The 21,277-nt window shown below is 43.8% G+C and overlaps 1 protein-coding gene across 5 annotated transcripts; it reads right to left on the reverse strand.

Annotated features, from left to right (window-relative positions):
- Window positions 1-10,193: 10,193 nt before the first annotated feature.
- Window positions 10,194-20,736, reverse strand: LOC143514679 (cationic amino acid transporter 2). Of its 5 annotated transcripts, none has more exons than XM_077006165.1 (15): window positions 20,592-20,736; window positions 18,982-19,020; window positions 18,676-18,707; window positions 17,678-17,709; window positions 17,030-17,405; window positions 16,346-16,501; window positions 16,092-16,257; window positions 15,283-15,419; window positions 14,796-15,018; window positions 14,385-14,521; window positions 14,026-14,128; window positions 12,051-12,181; window positions 11,557-11,723; window positions 10,858-10,966; window positions 10,194-10,573 (listed from the first exon to the last, which is right to left on the reverse strand). In XM_077006165.1, exons 5-15 carry the CDS (start codon window positions 17,403-17,405, stop codon window positions 10,455-10,457), a joined length of 1,824 nt encoding a protein of 607 aa, XP_076862280.1. In that variant the 5' UTR covers window positions 17,678-17,709; window positions 18,676-18,707; window positions 18,982-19,020; window positions 20,592-20,736; the 3' UTR covers window positions 10,194-10,454. The 5 variants fall into 5 exon arrangements, with proteins under 5 accessions (XP_076862280.1, XP_076862282.1, XP_076862283.1 ...); XM_077006167.1 differs by having other exon boundaries at window positions 17,678-17,761; XM_077006168.1 differs by having other exon boundaries at window positions 17,678-17,761; window positions 18,982-19,052; window positions 20,592-20,723.
- Window positions 20,737-21,277: the final 541 nt, after the last annotated feature.

Genomic DNA, 21,277 nt, shown 5'->3' on the forward strand with positions numbered 1-21,277 from the left:
GACCTCTGCCTGTTCCCTCGACCCCGTCTTCTGCCTAGCCCTCAGGTACCGTACGGACTCTGCCTTCCCGTTACGACCCCGGACCGGATAGACCACTCTCAACAAACGGCATTAGATCAACTCCGTTTATGCATTAACATCTCGCATTCTCTGGTTGTATCTATCTGCCAAATAAAGAGCACTGTGCTTTTGCATAAGGATCCCTCTCTGTCTCTTCTTAACGTTACAAAATACTTCGCCTCTAACATGGATCCTGCAGAAGCTCAAACCTATCCGGAGTGCATAGCAGCCAGCATCGCGGCGTTGAAGGAGGAAATCACACTACTTACCGAGATGACTCGTAACCAAGGGATTACCATCCTGGCTCTCTCGGAGACCCTCCATAAAGCCACCACCGCGCAGAACCTCGGTACTCCTAGTCCCGTAATAGCCTCCGTGTTACCCTCCGGTATTCCTGTCGCTGTTCCGGAGCGATACGACGGATCCCCTGAACGCGGTAGACACTTCCTGATGCAATGTGCGTTGTACTTCATGTACCATCCTACCCAGTTCCAGACCGAACGCCAAAAGGTTCATTTCATCGTCTCCTTCCTTACTGGAGAGGCAGGTGCCTGGGGAACAGCCCTGTGGAACTGTGAAGATCCTGTTCTGGAGTCGGGAGATCAGTTCACAGCCCTCATTCGGTTGGTCTTCGATCATCCCGCAGCGGGGCTGGACATCGGCACACAGCTGTGTGAAATACAACAAGGAGGACGCAGCGCAGCCGATTACGCCCGGGAGTTCCTAGGATGTACCCTCTCGCCGGGCCAAATGCACATGGATGCGGATAAGGTGGATGCAGTGACTAACTGGCCGGTACCTCGTTCGACGAAAGAACTGCAACGGTTCCTGGGATTCGCGAACTTCTGCCGTCGTTTCATTAGGAGCTTCGGTTCGATAGCGGCCCCTCTCACCGACCTCCTGAAAGGGGGGAAGAAGACGCGCTTCGTGTGGTCCTCCAAAGAGCATCAAGCGTTCAACACGTTGAAAACTGCGTTCACCAGTGCACCCATATTGCGCCTCTCGGATCCTAAACTCCAGTTTATCGTCGAGGTTGACGCATCGGAGGTGGGTGTGGGCGCTGTTCTATCCCAACGACAAGGAGACCCCCCTAAACTGTTTCCCTGCGCTTACTTCTCAAAGAAGTTGAAACCGGCCGAAGTAAACTACGACGTGGGAGATAGAGAACTCCTGGCTATGAAACTAGCACTAGAACAGTGGCGTCATTGGCTGGAGGGCTCCGAACATCCGTTTATAGTATATACTGACCATAAGAACCTAGAGTATGTGAAGTCCGCCAGACGATTGAACCCGCGTCAGGCAAGGTGGGCTCTGTTTTTCTCCCGGTTTAAATTCTCAGTGTGTTACAGGCCCAGTTCCAAGAATACCAAGGCGGATGCTCTGTCTCGGATCCACGACCGATCACCGAGCGATGAGGCACCGGTGCATATTCTCAAGGACTCCTGCTTCCTCGACCTCATAAGATGGGATGTGCAGGACGACTTGGATGCGGCTTTACTCACTGACCCCAGTCCCGAAGACTGTCCCGAGGGTAAACAATATGTCCCGGTGTCGTTGCGAGGGCGAATCCTCCAGCTCGCCCATGACACGGCAGGGACTGGACACCCTGGCATCACTCGCACTCGCCACCTCATCGCTCGGAAGTATTGGTGGCCATCGTGGGAGGATGACATTCGCGACTACGTACTCGCCTGCGAAATATGCGCTCAGTCGCGGACTCCACGCACCTTACCCACGGGTAAACTCCTCCCGTTACCTATCCCACGTCGGCCATGGTCACACATAGCGGTCGACTTTGTTACCGATCTGCCTGTCTCAGGAGGCAATACCGTAATCTTTGTTGTGGTGGACAGGTTTTCGAAAATGTGTCGTCTGATTCCTCGCCCCAAGTTACCTACAGCCATGGAAACAGCATCAGACATCTTCCACTACGTCTTCCGGATCTATGGGCTCCCAGAAGACATCCTGTCCGATCGAGGGGTTCAGTTCACCTCGCGCGTCTGGACCCAGTTCTGCAAACTGCTCGGAGTGACAGCCAGCCTGACGTCAGGATATCATCCCCAGTCCAATGGTGAGGTGGAGCGGTACAACCAAGAACTGGGCCGGTTTCTACGCCAGTACTGCGCATCTCAGAGAGACTGGCATAAATATCTCCCCTGGGCTGAGTATGCACGCAACTCCATAATACACTCCTCAACCAAACTCACTCCTTTCCAAATCGTCTACGGCTATCAACCCCCGTTTTTCCCATGGGATGAGACGCCCTCTGATATCCCTACACTAGACGAGTGGCTGACGCGCAGTGCTCGGACCTGGGAACAAGCTCACGTTCAGTTGAGACGTGCCCTCCATACCCGCCGCATGAATGCTGATCGCCGTCGTCTCCCGGCCCTGATCTATCACCCTGGTCAGCGAGTATGGCTCTCCACTAAGAATCTCAACCTGCGTCAGCCCTGCCGTAAACTCAGTCGACGCTACATCGGACCGTTTAAAGTGCTGAAGAGGGTTAACGCCGTAACCTACAAACTTCAATTGCCCCCTCATTATCGCATTAATCCCACCTTTCATGTGTCTCTCCTTAAGCCTGTCCATTACAGCCCCATGTCTGTCTCATCTGTTCCTGCCCGTCCCCCGGAGCCGCTGGACATCGACGGTCGGCCGGCGTATATCGTCAGGGAGCTGCTGGAGTCCCGACGTCGGCGTGGTGGTCTCCAATACCTTGTCGATTGGGAGGGCTTCGGTCCTGAGGAGAGGACCTGGGTGGCCGCGCGGGACGTACTCTGTCCCTCGCTCATCGCCGACTTCCACGCTGCCCATCCACATTTTCCTGCCCCCCGAGGCCGTGGCCGTCCGCCTTTGCGTCGTGGAGCGTCAGGAGACGCTCCGTTGAGGGGGGGTAATGTCAGGAATGTCACCTGATAGCCATTAAGGACTCAGCTGTTCCTCATCACCACGCCCACATTCCAGGCATTCATATACACCGTCATCACAACACCTCGTCGCGAAGTATTGCCAACCATGTTGCATACCGAGCGTTATCATACCCTGCTGTTTCTCCTGTGTACCGACCTCTGCCTGTTCCCTCGACCCCGTCTTCTGCCTAGCCCTCAGGTACCGTACGGACTCTGCCTTCCCGTTACGACCCCGGACCAGATAGACCACTCTCAACAAACGGCATTAGATCAACTCCGTTTATGCATTAACATCTCGCATTCTCTGGTTGTATCTATCTGCCAAATAAAGAGCACTGTGCTTTTGCATAAGGATCCCTCTCTGTCTCTTCTTAACGTTACAGATGTTCTCACTTGTTTACAATTGTTTTTTGCTTGTTTCTGGTTGCACTTTAACCCCAAAGGGGAAATTTAAGTGAAAAACAAATTAAAACTTTTTTTAACCATTCCTTTATCATCTGTAGTTTTTTAGTAGAGGAAAATAAATCTATTACAATCGAAAATCGGATAAAAAAAAAATTAATCGAAGATTTTTTTGGGGGGCCATATCGCCCAGCTCTAGGTTTATTATTGGAAATATAAATCACTTTACAAATACAGCAAGCCCTCGTTTATCGCATTCTGGAGATTCCAGACCCACCCGCAATAACCGAAAATCCACAAAGTAGATGCTTTTCCCATTCTCTTAATAACCATTCTCACACTGTTCTGTGCATGTGTGCTTGTCCATCGAGCAACCAGTCGTGTTTACAATCTCATGTAGGCGAGTAGCGTCTCAGGCAAGCGATGCTGGTTCTCGTTTCCGAGAGTAAATATGCACTATTTACTGTAATTCGTACTATTTTATTATTTGTAACATTCCTTTATTGTTAGAATTAATACTTATAATATTTTTATACATTTTGGAATTTTGTCATGTAAAAAAATCATAAATAGGCTATACATATATATTTTCCGCCGATCGAATTCTGCAGACAACCGGAGAATAAGGGAAGACCTGTGAATTATTTTTCCCATTAATATCTTATAAAAACCCGTGAAAGAGTGAATTCACAAAAGCTGAAGCGCGAAGTGGCGCGGGATCACTGTAGCATAATACAAAAAATAAGTATGAACTAACTACAACTTTGAGTGCAAAATAAATATAAAATTAAGAGCAAAATTGAAGATAAAAACTGTACATTCAGAGGAAAATATCAAGTTAAATGTGCAATCAAAAAGAAAATGTGAGCGAGTGGCAGCGCAAACGTGAATCACGTCCTTAGCAACAGTTCTCTGGGTGGCAGCGCGAATGTGAATCAAAGTGACAGAACTTCAGATATAGACAAACAATTAACACGCACAACAGGTTTAGACATAATACAGACAGAAAAGTAACGAAACACACAAGCATACACCAACGAACAATGCCAGAAAACCCCTAACATCAATGCGTATAACACCCAGAGGCTGCATAGACAAAACAAAGACCCGCAATTAAGGTTTTAAATACACAAGACTAACGGGGACAACTATAACCAGGTGACAATAATTACAAGGGGCGTGGTTACAGATTGACAGGGGCGTGGCAGGAGAACACATGGAAAAACAAAACAAAGACATAACTGAGAGGTGGGGGCGGGACTAGACGTGACAAACATCAGAATCAATTATTATATACTTTATAAATTAAAACATTTATGCTAAACTAATTTAGTTCTGGATTTATCCATTTTGTGTTGATATTGTATTCTTTTAAAAAGCTTTAATTTAACAGCATTACTAATTAAAGAGAAAACAAAGCTGCATGATCTGAATTAATTAACTTATGAAACGAGCAGGGACTGGGAGAGCACAACACAGATGTGTTTCAAACGTCTGTAATGCAGCTCGCGCTGCGGAGCGAGGAGACGGACACAAACGCTCTGGAGAGCGAGATTTATTCAAGGGACTTCCAAAACCATTATTAAACGGACAGGCCGGGAGGGCAGCCAGAACAAGAAAGGTAAACAGGCATACTTGGACAGGGAACTAAACACGACAGGGAAAACACGGAACAGGCAGATGAACACGGATAACAGAAATATAATGCGCAAACTCACTAACAGTATCCACGACAGTGAACAGGAATGAACAAAACCACCGATACGGACATGGGAGAAACAAGGACTGATGTACAAGGAACATCAGTCCAGTCCCCCCCCCCCCCCCCCCCCCCCCGCTCAACAGTTCGCCACGCCACCCCAGGTTGTGTCCCCCCCACTTATGAAATCAAAACTACGTCCATGGGGGTGCGTAGCCCTACGTGACAACGTAATTTATTAAAAGGCTTCTCAATCAATATTTTATTTAACAGACAAAAGATAGTGATGTACTAACCACCAAAAGAACGATTACATCAATTTGCCTTTTGAACAAAGTATCAAAGGTGACAACATGCAACACCACTGAATAAGCCGACGGACAGTGCCAGGTAGGAATTCAAGGATTTAATGTTAAATGATCTGTACAAAATAGGATAAAAAACCTTAAAACAAAGAACTGTGACCAAGCCATTGTCAGAGACATAATGTCCAACAGGGAATGTCCAAGCCGTAGTCAGACGTAACATCCAACAGCGTAGAAAAACCAGAAGGAAACAATAAGCAACCAAATCCAGAGAAAATACAAAAAACAAAACAAAACAAAAAATAGAAAAAGAGGCAGAGATTCATACACAAATAAAGAGACTACTAAAAAACTTTACACACTAGATATAATAGTGGCAATACTTTGCAAAGAATGAAAGAAACAGAGTTTTTATGGGATTGACTAATGAACCACAGGTGAGTCCAGGTTATTTAGTGAGGTCACAAACGATGTCTGGCCATGCTGGCTGAGAAAGCACTCGTGTTTATGTAGCTGGAAAAGGCACGATAAATGACTGGAGAAACAAAATATACAGTTATTGTAACCTGTTCTTTTCAACAACGTAAACACTTCAATCTGGTAAGTGCAAAGAAATGGTATAAAATCTTAGTGTTTGTTTCCCCACTGAGAGTCATGAAGTCTCATTATAAAAGAACAATCTGAGCTTTCAGGACTAAATTATAGGGTCTCTCCACTATTATAAACCCTATTAATGTTTGTGAGGGAGGGGTAGGGAGAGGTGAGGAAGGTGAGGGACCCTAAACAGTGTGAAACTCATGTCTGCGTCATGTACATTTACAGATCAGTACAGTGAAATTACCCAGTTCTATGTGCCCGGATTTTTCATACAGTTTACTCACTAATCTGAGTTTTATTTCACCACAAGTCTTTATGAATAGAGCTCCTGTTCTATTCACCAGTTTCGTTCAATAAACAGGATTTAGGAAGGGCCTTTAAGATCTTCATAACTGAATCATGTGAACAGAACATGCCTGTAATATTTACATGAATGCCAATGTATGTAGAAGATTTATGTAGTATTTGTTCATTTAAATGTATTAATTACACCCACTTTGAAACAGCTTTTTTCCATTTAACTGACTGTGCAGGGACGTCTTATGAGACCTGTGGAAGACTTAACCCACCCATCACACGGACTCTTCACTCTGATGCTGTCCGGTAAAAGATACAGGAGCATCCGAGCCTCCACTTCCAGACTCTGCAACAGCTTCGTCCACCAGGCAGTCGTCTTCTTCTTCTTTCGGCAATTCCCGTTTAGGGGTCGCCACAGCGGATCAAATTCCTCCATCTGGCCCTGTCCTGAGTGTCCTCCACTGACACATCAGCCACTCTCATTTCCACTCCATCCATAAACCTCCTCTTAGGTCTAACTCTCCTCCTCTTGCCTGGAAGTTCCATCCTCAAGACCCTCCTACCAATATACCTCTCCAAACCATGTACATGTCCAAACCATCTCAATCTTGCTTCTCTGACTTTATCTCAAAAACATGCTACATGTGCTAATCCTCTAATAAACTTATTTCTGATCCTATCCTTCCTCGTCACTCCAAATGAGAATCTCAACATCTTCATCTCAGACACCTCCATTTCCCTCCCCTGTCTCTTTGTCAGTGCCACTGTCTCCAATCCATACAACATAGCAGATCTCACTACTGTCTTATAGATCTTTCCTTTCATTCTAGCAGACACCCTTCTTTCACAGATCACCCCAGACACTTTATGCCATCCACACCACCCTGCCTGCAATCTCTTCTTTATCTCTCTTTCACTTCCTCCATTACTCTGTACCCTCGACTCTAAGTAGGTAAACTCGTCAACCTTCACTAAATCAACTCCTTGTAACTGGACCTGTCCCCTGCTCTCCAAAGCATATCTCCATCTTTCCAAGCTCACCTCCACCTGCTCCCTACTCTCACTACAGATCACAATGTCATCAGCAAACATCATAGTCCAAGGGGACTCCTGCCTAACCTCGTCCTACCCTCACTTCAAACCCAACGGTCATTCCTACTGCACATCTCACTGCTGTCACACTGTTCTCATACATATCCTGCACCACCCTCACATACCTTTATGCTACTCCTGACTTCCTCATACAATACCACAGCTCCTGTCTCGGTACTCTATCATAAGCTTTCTCTAAGTCAACAAACACATAATGTAACTCCTTCTGTCCTTCCCTATACTTCTCCATTAACACTCTCAAAGCAAACATAGCATCTGTGGTGCACTTAACTGGCATGAAACCATACTGCTGCTCACATATCTCTACCTCTCCTCTAAGACTAGCTTCCACTACTCTTTCCCAGATTTTCTCTTTTCTTCAGCCACCAGGCAGTAAGGCTCCTTAACTCTCAGAGATGGACAGCTCCCCCAACCCCACCACACACCAACACTGATCTGACCCCACACACACAAAAAGACGGCACTGAACCCCACCTTCCACCCCACACACAAACACACACACACACAGCATACAATGACTGAAATGACTCCATCCCCACCAGAAATATTTGCTCCTCTTCCACAGGGTCTATTAACTCTACCTCAGAACTGTTTTGTTCATGTATGCTCTGTCACAGTATGTTACTTATCTCTGACACCACTCACACTACATTGCACTGTACCAGCACTACAGCACCAGTCATGTCTGTCAATTGTCTCTGGTCTGTTGTATTTATTGTATTTATTGTAGTGTTTTGGTACTGTTGTTGCACATTTTGGTACTGCACGTTGTACATTGTTACCCTGTTGCACTTTATGCCATCTATTGTATTGTTGATTCTTGTTGCACCACGGTTACAGAGGAACGTAATTGTCACGGAGCAGCTCCGGACTCCTCCTTTTGGGTGTGTGTTTATGTCATCTGCGTCTGGTTATATCTGTATATGTATTTCTGTGGGAGTGAATTGTAAGTGAGCGTGTTCATTGGTCCCACCTGTGGCTCGTCTCGTGATCACTGGGGATTGTGGTTTTTGTCTATTTAATGTGCGTTCGCGCAGTGTCCCGTGCTCATCTTTGTTCGAAGCCCGTGTAAGTTTTGTGTTTGATGTCAAAGCTCTGTGCGCTATCCGCGCTGAACTTTGCTGTGAGTATATTAAACGTGTGTTACACTATAGTTGCCTCATCATGCCTGCCTCCCTCACCGTAACAAAGACGAGCCGAAAGATGCTAGGATATGTTTCTCGGGCCAAGAAGGGGAAGAAAAAGGGCAAAAGCCGTAGTGCGTCTTCCCCTGTGTGTGCTCGAGAGGGTGAGGAGGAGAGAAATGCAGAAGTGTTCTTTCAAGCTGCGTGGAGAGAGGGATTCCATGCACTGCTGAGGGAATCCTCTCTCCTGGCAGACCTGTAGGAAGGCATGAAGGAACCAATGGTGTTGGGTGCAGGTGTGTGGGACCCCCCAGCCCCCAGGTTCAAATTCGGCAGTGAGGAATCTGGAGAGGAGGAAAGTCCGCCTCCCTCCGAGTGCTTGGAGGAAGAAACAGAGGGCGAAGCCAGCTCCTCCACGTCCGTGTACCCCACTCCCCTTGAGAACTTTGATGAGGACAGTAAGGTGGTTCTGCCCCTATGGAATACTAAAGTGAGGGCGAGGAGGAGGTCAGCCCCTACCGAGTATGACAGTGAGGGCAAGGAGGAAGCTAGCCCCTCTGCCTCTGTGTGCTCTGAGGTGACTGTGAAGTCGGGAGGGGGCACCGGTTTGAGGACATTCGCCGGTACAAGGACGTTTCCCCTCGGAGGTGAACAGTATGGTCAAGAGGAGGACATGGAAACGTTGGGGGGGCCCATCGGTGCTGCCTTCGGGAGACAAGAAGGGGAAATGTTCTGGCCAGAAACCCAATGTGGAGGTTTGAGGTGCCCCCAGAGGCGCCTCGAGGAGCAGCCGGCGAGTGGCGACAGGCAAGGCCTCCGGTGGTGCCCAGAGCAAATGCAGGCGTGCCCAGAGCTAAGGAAGTTGGAGCGTGTTCCCCTGGAGCACCAAGTAGTGCTGCGCGGGCTGGAGGGTCAAACCCAAAGACAGGAGGGACCCCGCATATAGCTTCGCCTGCTGCCCCAGGGGGGCTTTCTCCGCTGGCCGGTCTCCTGCAGGCGGGGAGAGTGTTTTCTTGGTTGCCTGTACCTGTGTGTGTGTCTTTCCTCGTGTTTCTCCCTAATCCACCTTTCCCTCTTGTACCTCTCGTGTTTTATGTTCCCGTGTGTGCGTTTGTCAACATGCCAGTGCTGTCTAACGTGTTTTCCCCTGTCTTCCCAGAGAGGGTGTTCTAGAGGAGTTCACGGCGGGCCCCGCCATTTGGGGAAGACGACTCCCGGAGGCTTGTGGTGCGCCGGCTCCAGATCTGCATGTCTGTGTAGGTTCGGGGCTTTCCAGCTACGCTGGACACTCCGGGAGTAGCGGGTCCCTGGTGGTGGGCTCTGTCACGGAGCAGCTCCGGACCCCTCTTTTTGGGCGTGTGTTTGTCATCTGATTATGTACGTATATGTATTTCCATGGGTGTGGATTGTAAATGATGGTGTTCATCGGTCTCACCTGTGGCTCTTCTCGTGATCACTGGGGATGTGTAGTTCTTCTATTTAATGTGCGTAATGTCCCGTGCTCATCTTTGACCGAAGTTTGTGTAAGTTTTGTGTTTGATGTCAAAGCTCTGTGCGCTATCCGCGCTGAACTTCACCATGAGAAATTAAACGTGTGTGTTATACTATATTTGCCTCATCGTGCCTGCTTCCCTCACCATAACAGTAATTTAATTACACTGTGTACCTGTACTCAGATGTAATGACAATAAAAGCATCTTGACTTGTATCAGTGTACTAGTGTAAGTAAAATTAAATGTTATCCCACAATTGATACTGTAAGAGATAGTATAAATAATTTATGCTTTGTAAAAATGACAATTGCAGTGAAAGTTTAATGTTAACATTTTATAGTAATCAGTTCATTTTAAGTAATTACTAAAAAGCTAATGTGTCTAAATGTAAGGACTAGCAGTTTTCATAGATTGTTATAAATTACGTTTCATTAACTTACAAATGTTAACTCTTATTTGACTGCATCTTTATTGGGTGATGCCTCTGTAGGCTCCATGTTGACCACGTTGCCAAGCAACCTTTGTTTCTGGACACTGTGTCGTACACCGTAGCCAAAGTAGATAAGGAGTCCTAAGGGAAGAAGAGTCATGTGCACTTGTAAGTCTGCAGGGCCCACTTGGATCCATCTTAAATCTACATTGCATGTGCCTTCAGTTTGTTACATCTAAGAATTATAGGTGATCACTTCCATTTATTTTAAACTAAGTTTGGCTGCTTTCAAAAATAGACCTGAAGTAAAAACAAGTGCCTCAGAGGTAATTGTCACTGGACACTGAAAAAAGAGGCAAAACTGGACCGCTTTTACTTTAACTGATCGTTTCAGTTACCGTGCATCTGTGTACTGGAGAACTTACCCACAGCCATCCAGACTGCATAACGAATCCAGGTGTCTCCTCCCAGCTGGACCATCAGGTAAATGTTAATGAACACACTCACCACGGGGAGTATAGGCAAGAAAGGCACCTGAGTGTATGTATACACACACACACACAAAGAGGAAGTCTAACTAATGATGTATGTAATTTTTGTCTTAGAACAAATGTGTTGTAAAGTCTACATTTTTGTGTAGAATGCTGTAACAGGTAATGTTTTGAATCTCAAAGATGAATATCAAACAAATACCAAACTAACACTTATTTTTTAAATTAAAGTAAATCTAAAGTGATCAGGACAAACTTGGATTGAACAATCCTGAGATCCTGGTATCTAGAGGTCTTTCCAGGCTACGTGTACAGGAAACCATGCTAGATCTATGATTATTCACATTATTTTTCCTTGTATTGGGGTAATCAGATCAAATCCATTGTGTCAAATAAGTGACATCTTTGATCAGTAAATGTGTAGGTAGTATCACAACAGGGTCATCGTGCTTTTGTTCATGTGGAAATGGGCTTCTGTAGTATTAGACACTATTCATTGTATATCCAGAGCAAGCATTACATGCCCTCAACTCTTCTGACTCCAGCCTGCAGCATCACTGCAGATGATGATGATGAGGTTATGTGACTTTTCATGCTGTGTTGTAGTGGTGCCTATGTGTGGTCTGTGTTCACCATGAAGGAGGCCTTGGTGGGGTTCTGAGGCTGTCTCCAGATGAGCCCAGTGGTGAGAAGAATGATAAAGGTAATCACACACACACACACCAGGCTCCAGACCTCCAGTAGCAGCAGAGACCTGATGGCCTTGGTCACCAGCACAGCTAGAATCAACACCATGACGACTATATAGCCCAGACACAGAAATAAAAAGAACAACCTGGTCAACATGAAGGAGCAGGAACTGGATCCAGCTGATACAAACTACAGTGCACAGATTATCACTCTAGAGCATCATTCACAAATCTCATTAAGAAATGCAAATCAGATGAGTCAGGCTAACTGACTTGATAACTACAAGCTGTTTGATATAATTGACTTGAACTTGATAACTACAAGCTATTTGAATAAAGCCAACAGAGTTGATTTAGTAGTGAGAACACTATAAGTGTGTAATCTGATAGGTGCCAGGATGCAGTTTGTGTCTGTAATCTTTGACTTTATCTCCGTACTGATAAACGTAGAGCTTATGGTGACTGTGTTTGAAGTTTCCTTAGTTGGGAAGGAGGGAGGTTTTAAAAATCCAAAAGGTGAGTTTTGTGTGAAGTGGGAATCATTTACTGCAGATTCATTCTTCTGGTACCTGGAAAGAGAAAATATCAGAGTTTAGAGTTTCAGGACAGAAAATGCATCTGTGGCTTGAAAGGCACATACACATGTACATTTACACTGTAGCCTGCAGTCCAATTAGCCTCCTACACGTTGCTTGTATCCTGCATGTCTATATTCTGTTTAAGATACTTAGCAATATGAATGTGCCAACAATACTTTAAAAACTCATCTTTACTATTTCATACGTCTTCCTGCATTGGTCCTCTTAAAGAACACAGAGATAAGTTCCCTTTTCACAGGTATTCACATAATAAAATAAAAACACATTATCATTTAAGCTTTAGCTGTATCTATCCAAGTTTAGCACAGTCTGTAATTGAAGATTTAACGCTGTCATGTAGTGGTGAGGAAGACACATTTGCTGAGTAGAGTGAGTTTATTATGGGCCAATCCATAATCATAGTCTGGGTCACAAGCCGGGGTCGTGTAGCCAGCACTGAGTTTCATTATAATGTAAACAAAAGAAAACCAGGTAGACTAAACCGAACATAAACTGGGATATAACAAACAGGCCAGAGTTTACAATCACAAGAAATATGCTAGATTTGCTCATAACACTCACGTGAATACGTACAATAAATACATTCAATAACCAGCACTGAAAAAGTCAAAGGAAGGAGTTTACATAGACCAGATTCACAAGGGAAATAAACAGGAACAGGTGGGAACAATAATAAGAGGACGGAAGGAGGGACGAACAGGCACGGGAAAACACTAGGGCTGAATCCGAAATGCCGCACTTCCCTCCTATTCAGTACGCCAAAGCAGTACGAGATAAAGGGTAGTATGTCCAAGGATATGAACACCGCCCAGTCGCCTACTGAAAGAACGCACAGAGATTGACAGGAGGTAAACAGGAGGAGGCGGAGCTGGGCATAACATTTAACATGTACATTTTGTCCTGGCTTTGTATTCTAAAACACTTGATAAGTCCATATTATCAGATTTTATTGGAGGGTATATGGACAATGAAAGCAGCAAACCTCTCAACAGGAGATGAAAAGTGTCAAAGACAACCAAGCAGAGCAGAAAATACCGACATAAGTACAGGACTGAGGATGAGTTAAACACACTGGTAATGTTCCAAACAAAGACCAAAAGTCTTTGAAGTGTTGGTACAAACCTCTGAATCGACCAATATTGGCTCATAACAGACAGAATGAGGAAGATGTAGAGAAAATACAATAACTGATCAAAATCTAAGACATATCTGCTTCTCTGTGAAAGCTGAAAGGTAAAGTCATTTATCCTCTAAGCAAGGCAACATGATCCAAAAACAAGCAGCTATTGAAAACTCCTCCATCACAGGTCTGATGGTGCATCTGGAGGGGAGATGCCTGACTTAAGACATCAGTCACCAATTGTGAACAATAGACAATGAAGTACTAAACATAACACTTTTCTTTACAATACAGTAGGTAATTTGCCAAGTATTTCTGGTCAAATTTCTGGTCCCCTAAAATGGGAGTCCTGGCATTGTAATAACTGCACAGTTCACAGACTATGTTTACCCTAAAATCAAAGCAGACACTGTCCACTTTATATTTACATTCTACATTTAATTTCACATATGGTGCTGCATTACAAAGCCCAAAGAATAAAAATGCATCACTGTCCTAATACATAAAAAGTGTCTTGAGATCCAGGATCTGAGATCCACACCCTGGTAGAACAGGGCCGTGCGCTCATTGTTACACAGTTTGCCTAATCCTGGAAGTGTGCAGGTTTCTGAGGTCTCCATAAGGACGTGTGTTTGTGCTCACATATATCTGAACCATGAGGGTATGAGTAGGATGCTGAGCTGCAAACACAGACCTGAGAATAAGAATGCAAATGGCCACCAGGGTGTAGGCGAAGAGAGTTCCGATCGACATCATGTTAACCAGGGCGTTCAGGTCGAATAAAAGCGCCATTATTGCTGCAAGTCAAGCAGAAAACAGGATCTCATTCATTTTAGGTCTTTTTGTTGTTCATGCAGCACTGTTCTCTGGAGTCCATTCATGAACCGGTGGGAAAGTCACTCGAGTCATATGGGATTTTAAGCTGAGTCTGTTCTATTTCAGAGTGGGAGACGTCAGTGTGGACCCCCTCCATCACACAGCAGAGCATGGGAGTGGCCTTCACCTGGCTTTTCACCTGAGGCCCTTCAGCGGATCTGACGGAGACTTTCTTACCTGCCACAGTGCCGGACGAGAGAGTGGCCACCGTTGGACTCTTCCTGGAGTTGACGTTACACAGTTGTTTGAAGAGGAGGCCATCTCTGGCCATGGCAAAGATAACTCGAGGCATTGGGAACATGGAGCCCAGGAGGCTGTGGATGGATTGGCTCATTGTTACCCAAAGAAACAAGTCATCAATCTATCAATGTGTTTCCAAAACAGTAGTGATTTCTCTGTCCTAGCACAACTGGTCCCAACAGACCAATTTCTAAATCAGCCTGAAGATGAATTGATCAGTTGATCAGTGTTAGGACCCTTTGCTTAGCTGATATTAATTTTCTAGTCCTAGTTCAGCAGTGGGAATACTATCCTATGAATACATCATATGACTACATCCCATAATTCTATATTTTATTTTTTTCTTACCTGGTAGAGAGTGCACACAAGGATCCCACAGCCACAACATACTTGGCTGTGGCCCAGCCCACATAGGCGAAGGCCACTGGCAGAGGGCTGTGGATGTTGAGGATGTAGTACGGCATCATCAGCGTGAGAGCGGCCGAAACGCCGAAGTAAGCTAAGAAACAGATGAGCAGCGCGAAGACGATGCCCAGCGGGATCGACCTCTGAGGGTTCTTCACCTCCTCCCCTAAACCACACAGTTCAGAAACTAACAACCCGTTCTCTTTCTCAACTCTACATGTGTTCGGGATTGGGCAGAATAGACTCAATTCCATTTTGGCTCAAAGCTTTTGAATTTAGCTTTGAGTCTATTGGACTACCATGGACATTGGAATCCGATGCAAAGGAAAGCTGAAGATGTTTAGATCCTCATTAACACAAACTTCCAAAGAGGGTCACTTAACCTGCCACAAACTTGTTAGAAATGTAATGCTCATTTGACCTCATTTACCTGTGGTGGCAATGCAGTCAAACCCAACAAAGGCATAGAAACAAGTCGCTGCTCCCGCCAGTGTGCCCTCAAACCCATAAGGGAAGAAGCCGCCAACCCCATACTCAGAGGTCACATTAACTGTGGTTGTCATATTTCTGAAATGGGGACATTGAGAGCATGTTAATGGACATCTCTATAATGCATCCTCATCTAGACTTGTCTCTTTCAGGGGGCGGAGAGCTTGCACTATACCAGAACCAACATTTTCCAACGGAACACTTTACAGTTTACTGCTTTTCCTACTTGTGAAACATTTGATTCCTTCTTGTTTTGTGGACTTACAAGGTGCATTAAACAATTTTATAATCAATACTCATTCAAATTTTACTCATTCAAATAAACTGTGTAATATGCAGAACACAATAAACATCATTATTAAAGCAGTGGTTTCAATGTGTGTATCGGGTGCCTGTTTGAAAAACCCAGTACTCCACCCCCATGTCTGTCTGCCTGTGTAAGAAAATATGGCGTAATCCAGTAATGCCTTGTGAAGTGCTTCTACAAACGTGAAGTCATGACAACTTTGGGAATGTTCTAAAATTGTAATTTAAATCCCCTGTACACTTTAAATCTTAGATTCATGCTGTGTGGGAATGGAAGGCAGATCCAAAGAGTACAATAAAATAATTCCTGCAATGTTGTGTTTACCTATATAACCACTAGAGGTGGTGTTTTTTTACCTTGATTAATGCACATTTTATGATTAGATGATGAAGCAGTATGTTTATATTTGGAGTGTGTGTATACAGTAAGGAGTGTGTACTTACTCAAACTCAGCAGTCACATTCAGTAATGTTTTCTCACTGATATACCAGTTCTTCAGTTTCCCCTTGATGAAGCCCGTGATGATGACAAAGACCAGCACTAATATGTTAATACTCGTAAAAATCTTGTTGACTGTAGTTGATTCTTTGACACCAAAGGCAAGGAGGCCTGGAACAAAAACATTTACATACCATGTTGTTTTTAGATTCAGTGTAACAGGTTCATGAAAATTTACATGAAACTGAATTTGATATACCAGCAAGAATCATGATTAGACCAGCTGCAAAGACATCTGGGTAAGGAGCCAGGCCAGGCAAACCCATTGCTGCATGCTTGCTAAGGTAATTAGCCATCACATTTCCAATGAGATCATCAAAAGTACCACTCCACGCTCTGGCTACACTGGATGCACCTATATCAGAAAGAAATAATCTTACAATACAACATTTTGTTGTAAATTTACTGCGAGTTATGTAATGTTTCTTTTTAATATTTGTACACATAATTACTTAATCATTCTCTTAAAACCTATTGCTTATGGGGAATTACCATTGTAATGTATTTTTAGAGTAGACATTAAAGCTTAATCCAAGTCTGGATAACACTAAAATCATACTTTCAAGTGCTAAAATCAGCCTTTCATTTGTTACACGGACCAATTATATGGATAATTATATGGATAATTATAATAAGCTCCTCAGTCTCTAGTACAAATTGGCATTAAAGGTACTTTGAGAGTTAAACATCGTAGTGTAAATACAAGTTGCATACTGGAGTATAAAATATTACCACAAACCACTATTCTATATATTGTCCAAAAACATGCCTATCAAGTCATTGACTCAGTGCAACAGCACCAGCCACTGGACAAGAAACATACTATAAGCTTAGACATCATACTACATGCAAACAGGGTTTAGAACAATGATTTGTTTCCCACCTATAACATAGGAGAGAAGTAGATTCCACCCTGTGATGAAAGCCCACACTTCCCCGACGGTTACATAGCTATAGAGATACGCAGATCCCGTCTTGGGCACACGGGAGCCGAACTCAGCATAGCAAAGCCCGGCGAAGACAGATGCTACTGCAGCGATGAAGAAGGAGATAATGATACTGGGACCAGATAGTGTCCTGGCGACCTCCCCAGACAGCACGTAGACACCTGCACCCAGGGTGCTCCCTACACCCAGAGCCACCAGGTCCACTGTGGTCAGGCAGCGGTTAAAAGTGGACACCTCTCCCTCGGGGTCCAGGGGCTTCCTGCGGCAAAGGCTGCCGAGGAACGCCAACACCTGATGCCCACATGTATTCATCTGCCACAGATGGGAAATAGTTCCATGTACAGACTACATACATATACATATATATACTCTATCTTCCTGAGTTATGTAATGCACTTGCTAGAACGCTGATAGTGAAGGCAACATGTTTGCTGAGACTTCAGTACAAAAATCTAATAGATTTGAGCAGTTAAAATTAATTTGAGAATGTGAGTTGTTGTGGGTCCAAATGGACCTACATGATCAAATGCACAATTACAGGTTTATCTGTAATTAATACTCTTATCTGTAATTAATATTCTTACCTGTAATTAATACTCTTCTCTGTCACCTGTGTCTGATGTAAAAAGGGATGCACCATTCATAAGCTCAGCTGGATTTCACATGTTCTGATATGACAACACACTCGTATCACAACTCACTCAGTCATATGTATAATTCATCAAATTCAGTCATGTGTAATCATGTCTGAAATGATTATAAATGATTATAAATCTAAAATGATTATAACAAGCTGAATTAAAAACACAAATATAGATAAACAGACACATAGAGAAAAAGGGAAATATTAAAAATTGTACTGACACACAAAGTTTCCAGAAAAACAGGAAGACTTGTTCAAAGATCCTTTTTCAGTACTTCTGAAGTAGTAGGAGGAAGAATCAGTTTGTATATGAAAAAGTAAATGTTTAAATCATAACATTAATTCCATGGAGTTCTAAAGTTCTCTGATCACCATCTCTTGAAACTTCAGAGCCACATGGTCTTGGTGTTAGGATTTAAACATCTCTATGCATCTTACCTATGTCTCTTACCTATGTACACTGCAGGTATTTACCTGGAATCTTACTCATATATATATATATATATATATATATATATATATATATATATATATATATATATATATATATATATATATATATATATATATATATATATATATATGTGTGTGTGTGTGTGTGTGTGTGTGTGTGTGTGTGTTCATGTGTCTGTTCACTTTATAGGTTTCTGATTAGTTAAGCAATGAATAAGTCAGCAAAATATATATTTTAAAATTTCAATGTTAATTACAAGACTAATGGAAATCAAGTTACAGATACAAACAAATGATTACAAAACACTGAACTGTAGGGTTCAATCTTCCTGAGTTATGTAATGTACTTGCTAGAACACTGATAGTCAAGGCAACATGTTTGCTGAGACTTCGGTACAAAAATCAAAATTGAGCAATTAAAATTAATTTGAGCATGTGATTGGTTGTGGGCCCAATGGAGTGGAAAATGTGCAAATACAGGCTTACCTTTAATTAATACTCTTCTCTGTCACCTGTGGCTGAGAGGTAAAATGTATGTACCAATCATAAGATCAGCTGGATGTTCCATTGACAGCAAACTTGGTTACTCATATCAGAATTCACTCAGTCATATCAGAACTCAGTCATATCACATTGCTGATGCCGCAAATTATGTCAAGCCTAAAAGTAAAATGATTTTAACAAGCTGCATTACAGTTAAGTTTGATGCTCATCTTATGCTGTGCTTCTGTATTTTTTTGTTTCAAACAGACATTATTTGGTGTCATTGTACAAATCAAGGAGTTCACTCACCCTGTCATATGCTGTGTTCATACAGGACACATCTTTGTCCTGTGGACATCAGCGGAGAAAGTGAAGGAACACTGCATGAGTTACGGACTACAGTTAAACACCGCATAGTTAACGGACTACAGTTAAACACAGCAGCTCCCATGTTGGTTAGAGCTGAGATTATAGGCCACAGGCTTCAGTGTCCTGCAGCCGCCACTTTACCTCCAGCTCATAATCTCTGGTAGATGAAGGGATGCAGACGAAAGGTGAAACCAGGAGGTTTGGAATCTAAAGGAACCTCCACAGGGGCACACAGGGATACACAAGGACATGGTGCTCTGAATGTTCCCATTACACTTGTATTAAGTGACTAATGCTCAGTTAATATTTGTCTTTTCCCAGCTGCTTGTTCATGTGACAGATAAGTTAAGAAAGGCAAATACATTTCCTTTACTCATATACAGTGTTTGATAAATTAATGCTAGAACATTGTACAAATGATACATTATGCACCTGATCTGAGCTTTAAACAGGTACGTCATGGCGGGACAACACTACACTATCCTGTGTCCCTGGGGGGTGGGAGACAGCTGCTTTTGCATTTTGCAAAGGATCCAAAGGGTCAGCACAGGTCTAGGACAGAGGTAGAAACTCCAGATCTCAAATCCAAACTCCAGTCTTGAGTTGTCATAGAGGACAGGGGTTCAAATCACTGCCCTTCAGGACAGGTGTTCATATCACTGCCCTTCAGGACAGGTGTTCATATCACTGCCCATCAGGACAGGTGTTCAAATCACTGCCCTTCAGGACAGGTGTTCAAATCACTGCCCTTCAGGACAGGTGTTCATATCACTGCCCTTCAGGACAGGTGTTCATATCACTGCCCCTCAGGACAGGTGTTCATATCACCGCCCTTCAGGTCCATGTACTGCAGCTTTTTCCATTCTGTTTAGTAGTAAGTTGGCCAACATTATCGATTCACCTGATTGTTAATTGCAAGATCCAGGAATAGGATTTGGATTGAAGGTCTAGAGTTGGCTACGTCTGCCTCAGACCCAGGGTGAGACGTCTTCTTGTCCACAAACTCAGGCTTGTGTCATCTGTCTCTGGCTAGCACTGGAGACTTACACTCTAGGACACAACTATTTGGTTTTCTTCCCTTCCTTCCTGTATCTCAGCAGTTGAAACTCTGAGTAAGACAGAGACGCTTTCAGGAGCTGTCTGCTGCAGTCCTGGCATGCTTGTCCTTTGTGCGGAAGCTTTCTCCAGTGTCCCATTAAAGGCTTTGGGTTCCTGCTAATCTGACTTGGCATCTGTTTCGGCTACAGTCTGCCCAGGGGATCTTCATACCATGCTGAAGTTTCTTTTAGGTTCTGTTACAGTGTCACTCAAATCAGTACTGCAAAGTTCACTATCACAGAACGCAACGCTGTTCTTCCGTTGCACAGAGAATATGAATAAGATTTGTTAATTCACTGCAAACCTGTAACTTCTTGTGATGTAAGTAAATTATGATCCTACTTGTTATTGCACACACACATCCGTTATTGTAAGACTTTCACAGCAGACAGGAGAACACAGAGCTATAACATCTCTCGAGTCACAATACGCAGTAAAAGCAGTTCCTTTACCTTCTCTGAATCAGCCGCAGTCTCGGATCCTGCGGTATATATTCCCAGCTCTGTTTTTCAGTGCTCAAAATAAAGAGATTTTTGCAGCATATATACAAGGGTGACTTGTTTGACCCTCCCACTCGGGATTAGAGGCAACAAAGACTTTCTGGCAGTTCCTTGACCCCTAGAGTGACTGAACTCCAGTGTGACTGAGCAAACGACGGAGCTATGCCACAGGTCAGAACTGCTTCTGTGAAACCTTTTGTTCAAGTTCTAGTACAAGCATTACACTATTGGAAGGAGAGTACAGTGAAAGCCTTATGCTACAGGCCGAGTAGTGTAAAGTCCTCTGTGATTAATGGAGGAGGTGGGAAAAGAGGAGTGATTTGATTGATTCAGCGATGTTGGCTAGTCTAGTTGATGCTTCAGAAACTGCTTTAGTTTATGCGTCCGTATAAATGATAATCACTGTAGACTTTTGTTACGTTTTTTTGAACTTGTCAGGCAAGTTTACTATGCACATTTCACAAGTGCTTGACATAAAGGTTGCTACATAAGTCAATTAAAACTACTGCTTTAAATTGAAAATTTGTTTAAGAGTTGTTTAAGAATAAATACTCTTAAAATTCTCTGATATTTGGCTTCATTTCAAAACTGCATAATAGCTAAACATGCCCTCTCTGTGCTTCATGTCTACCTTGGTC

This window comes from Brachyhypopomus gauderio, chromosome 5, assembly GCF_052324685.1.
Source record: "Brachyhypopomus gauderio isolate BG-103 chromosome 5, BGAUD_0.2, whole genome shotgun sequence".
Classification (NCBI taxonomy): domain Eukaryota; kingdom Metazoa; phylum Chordata; class Actinopteri; order Gymnotiformes; family Hypopomidae; genus Brachyhypopomus; species Brachyhypopomus gauderio.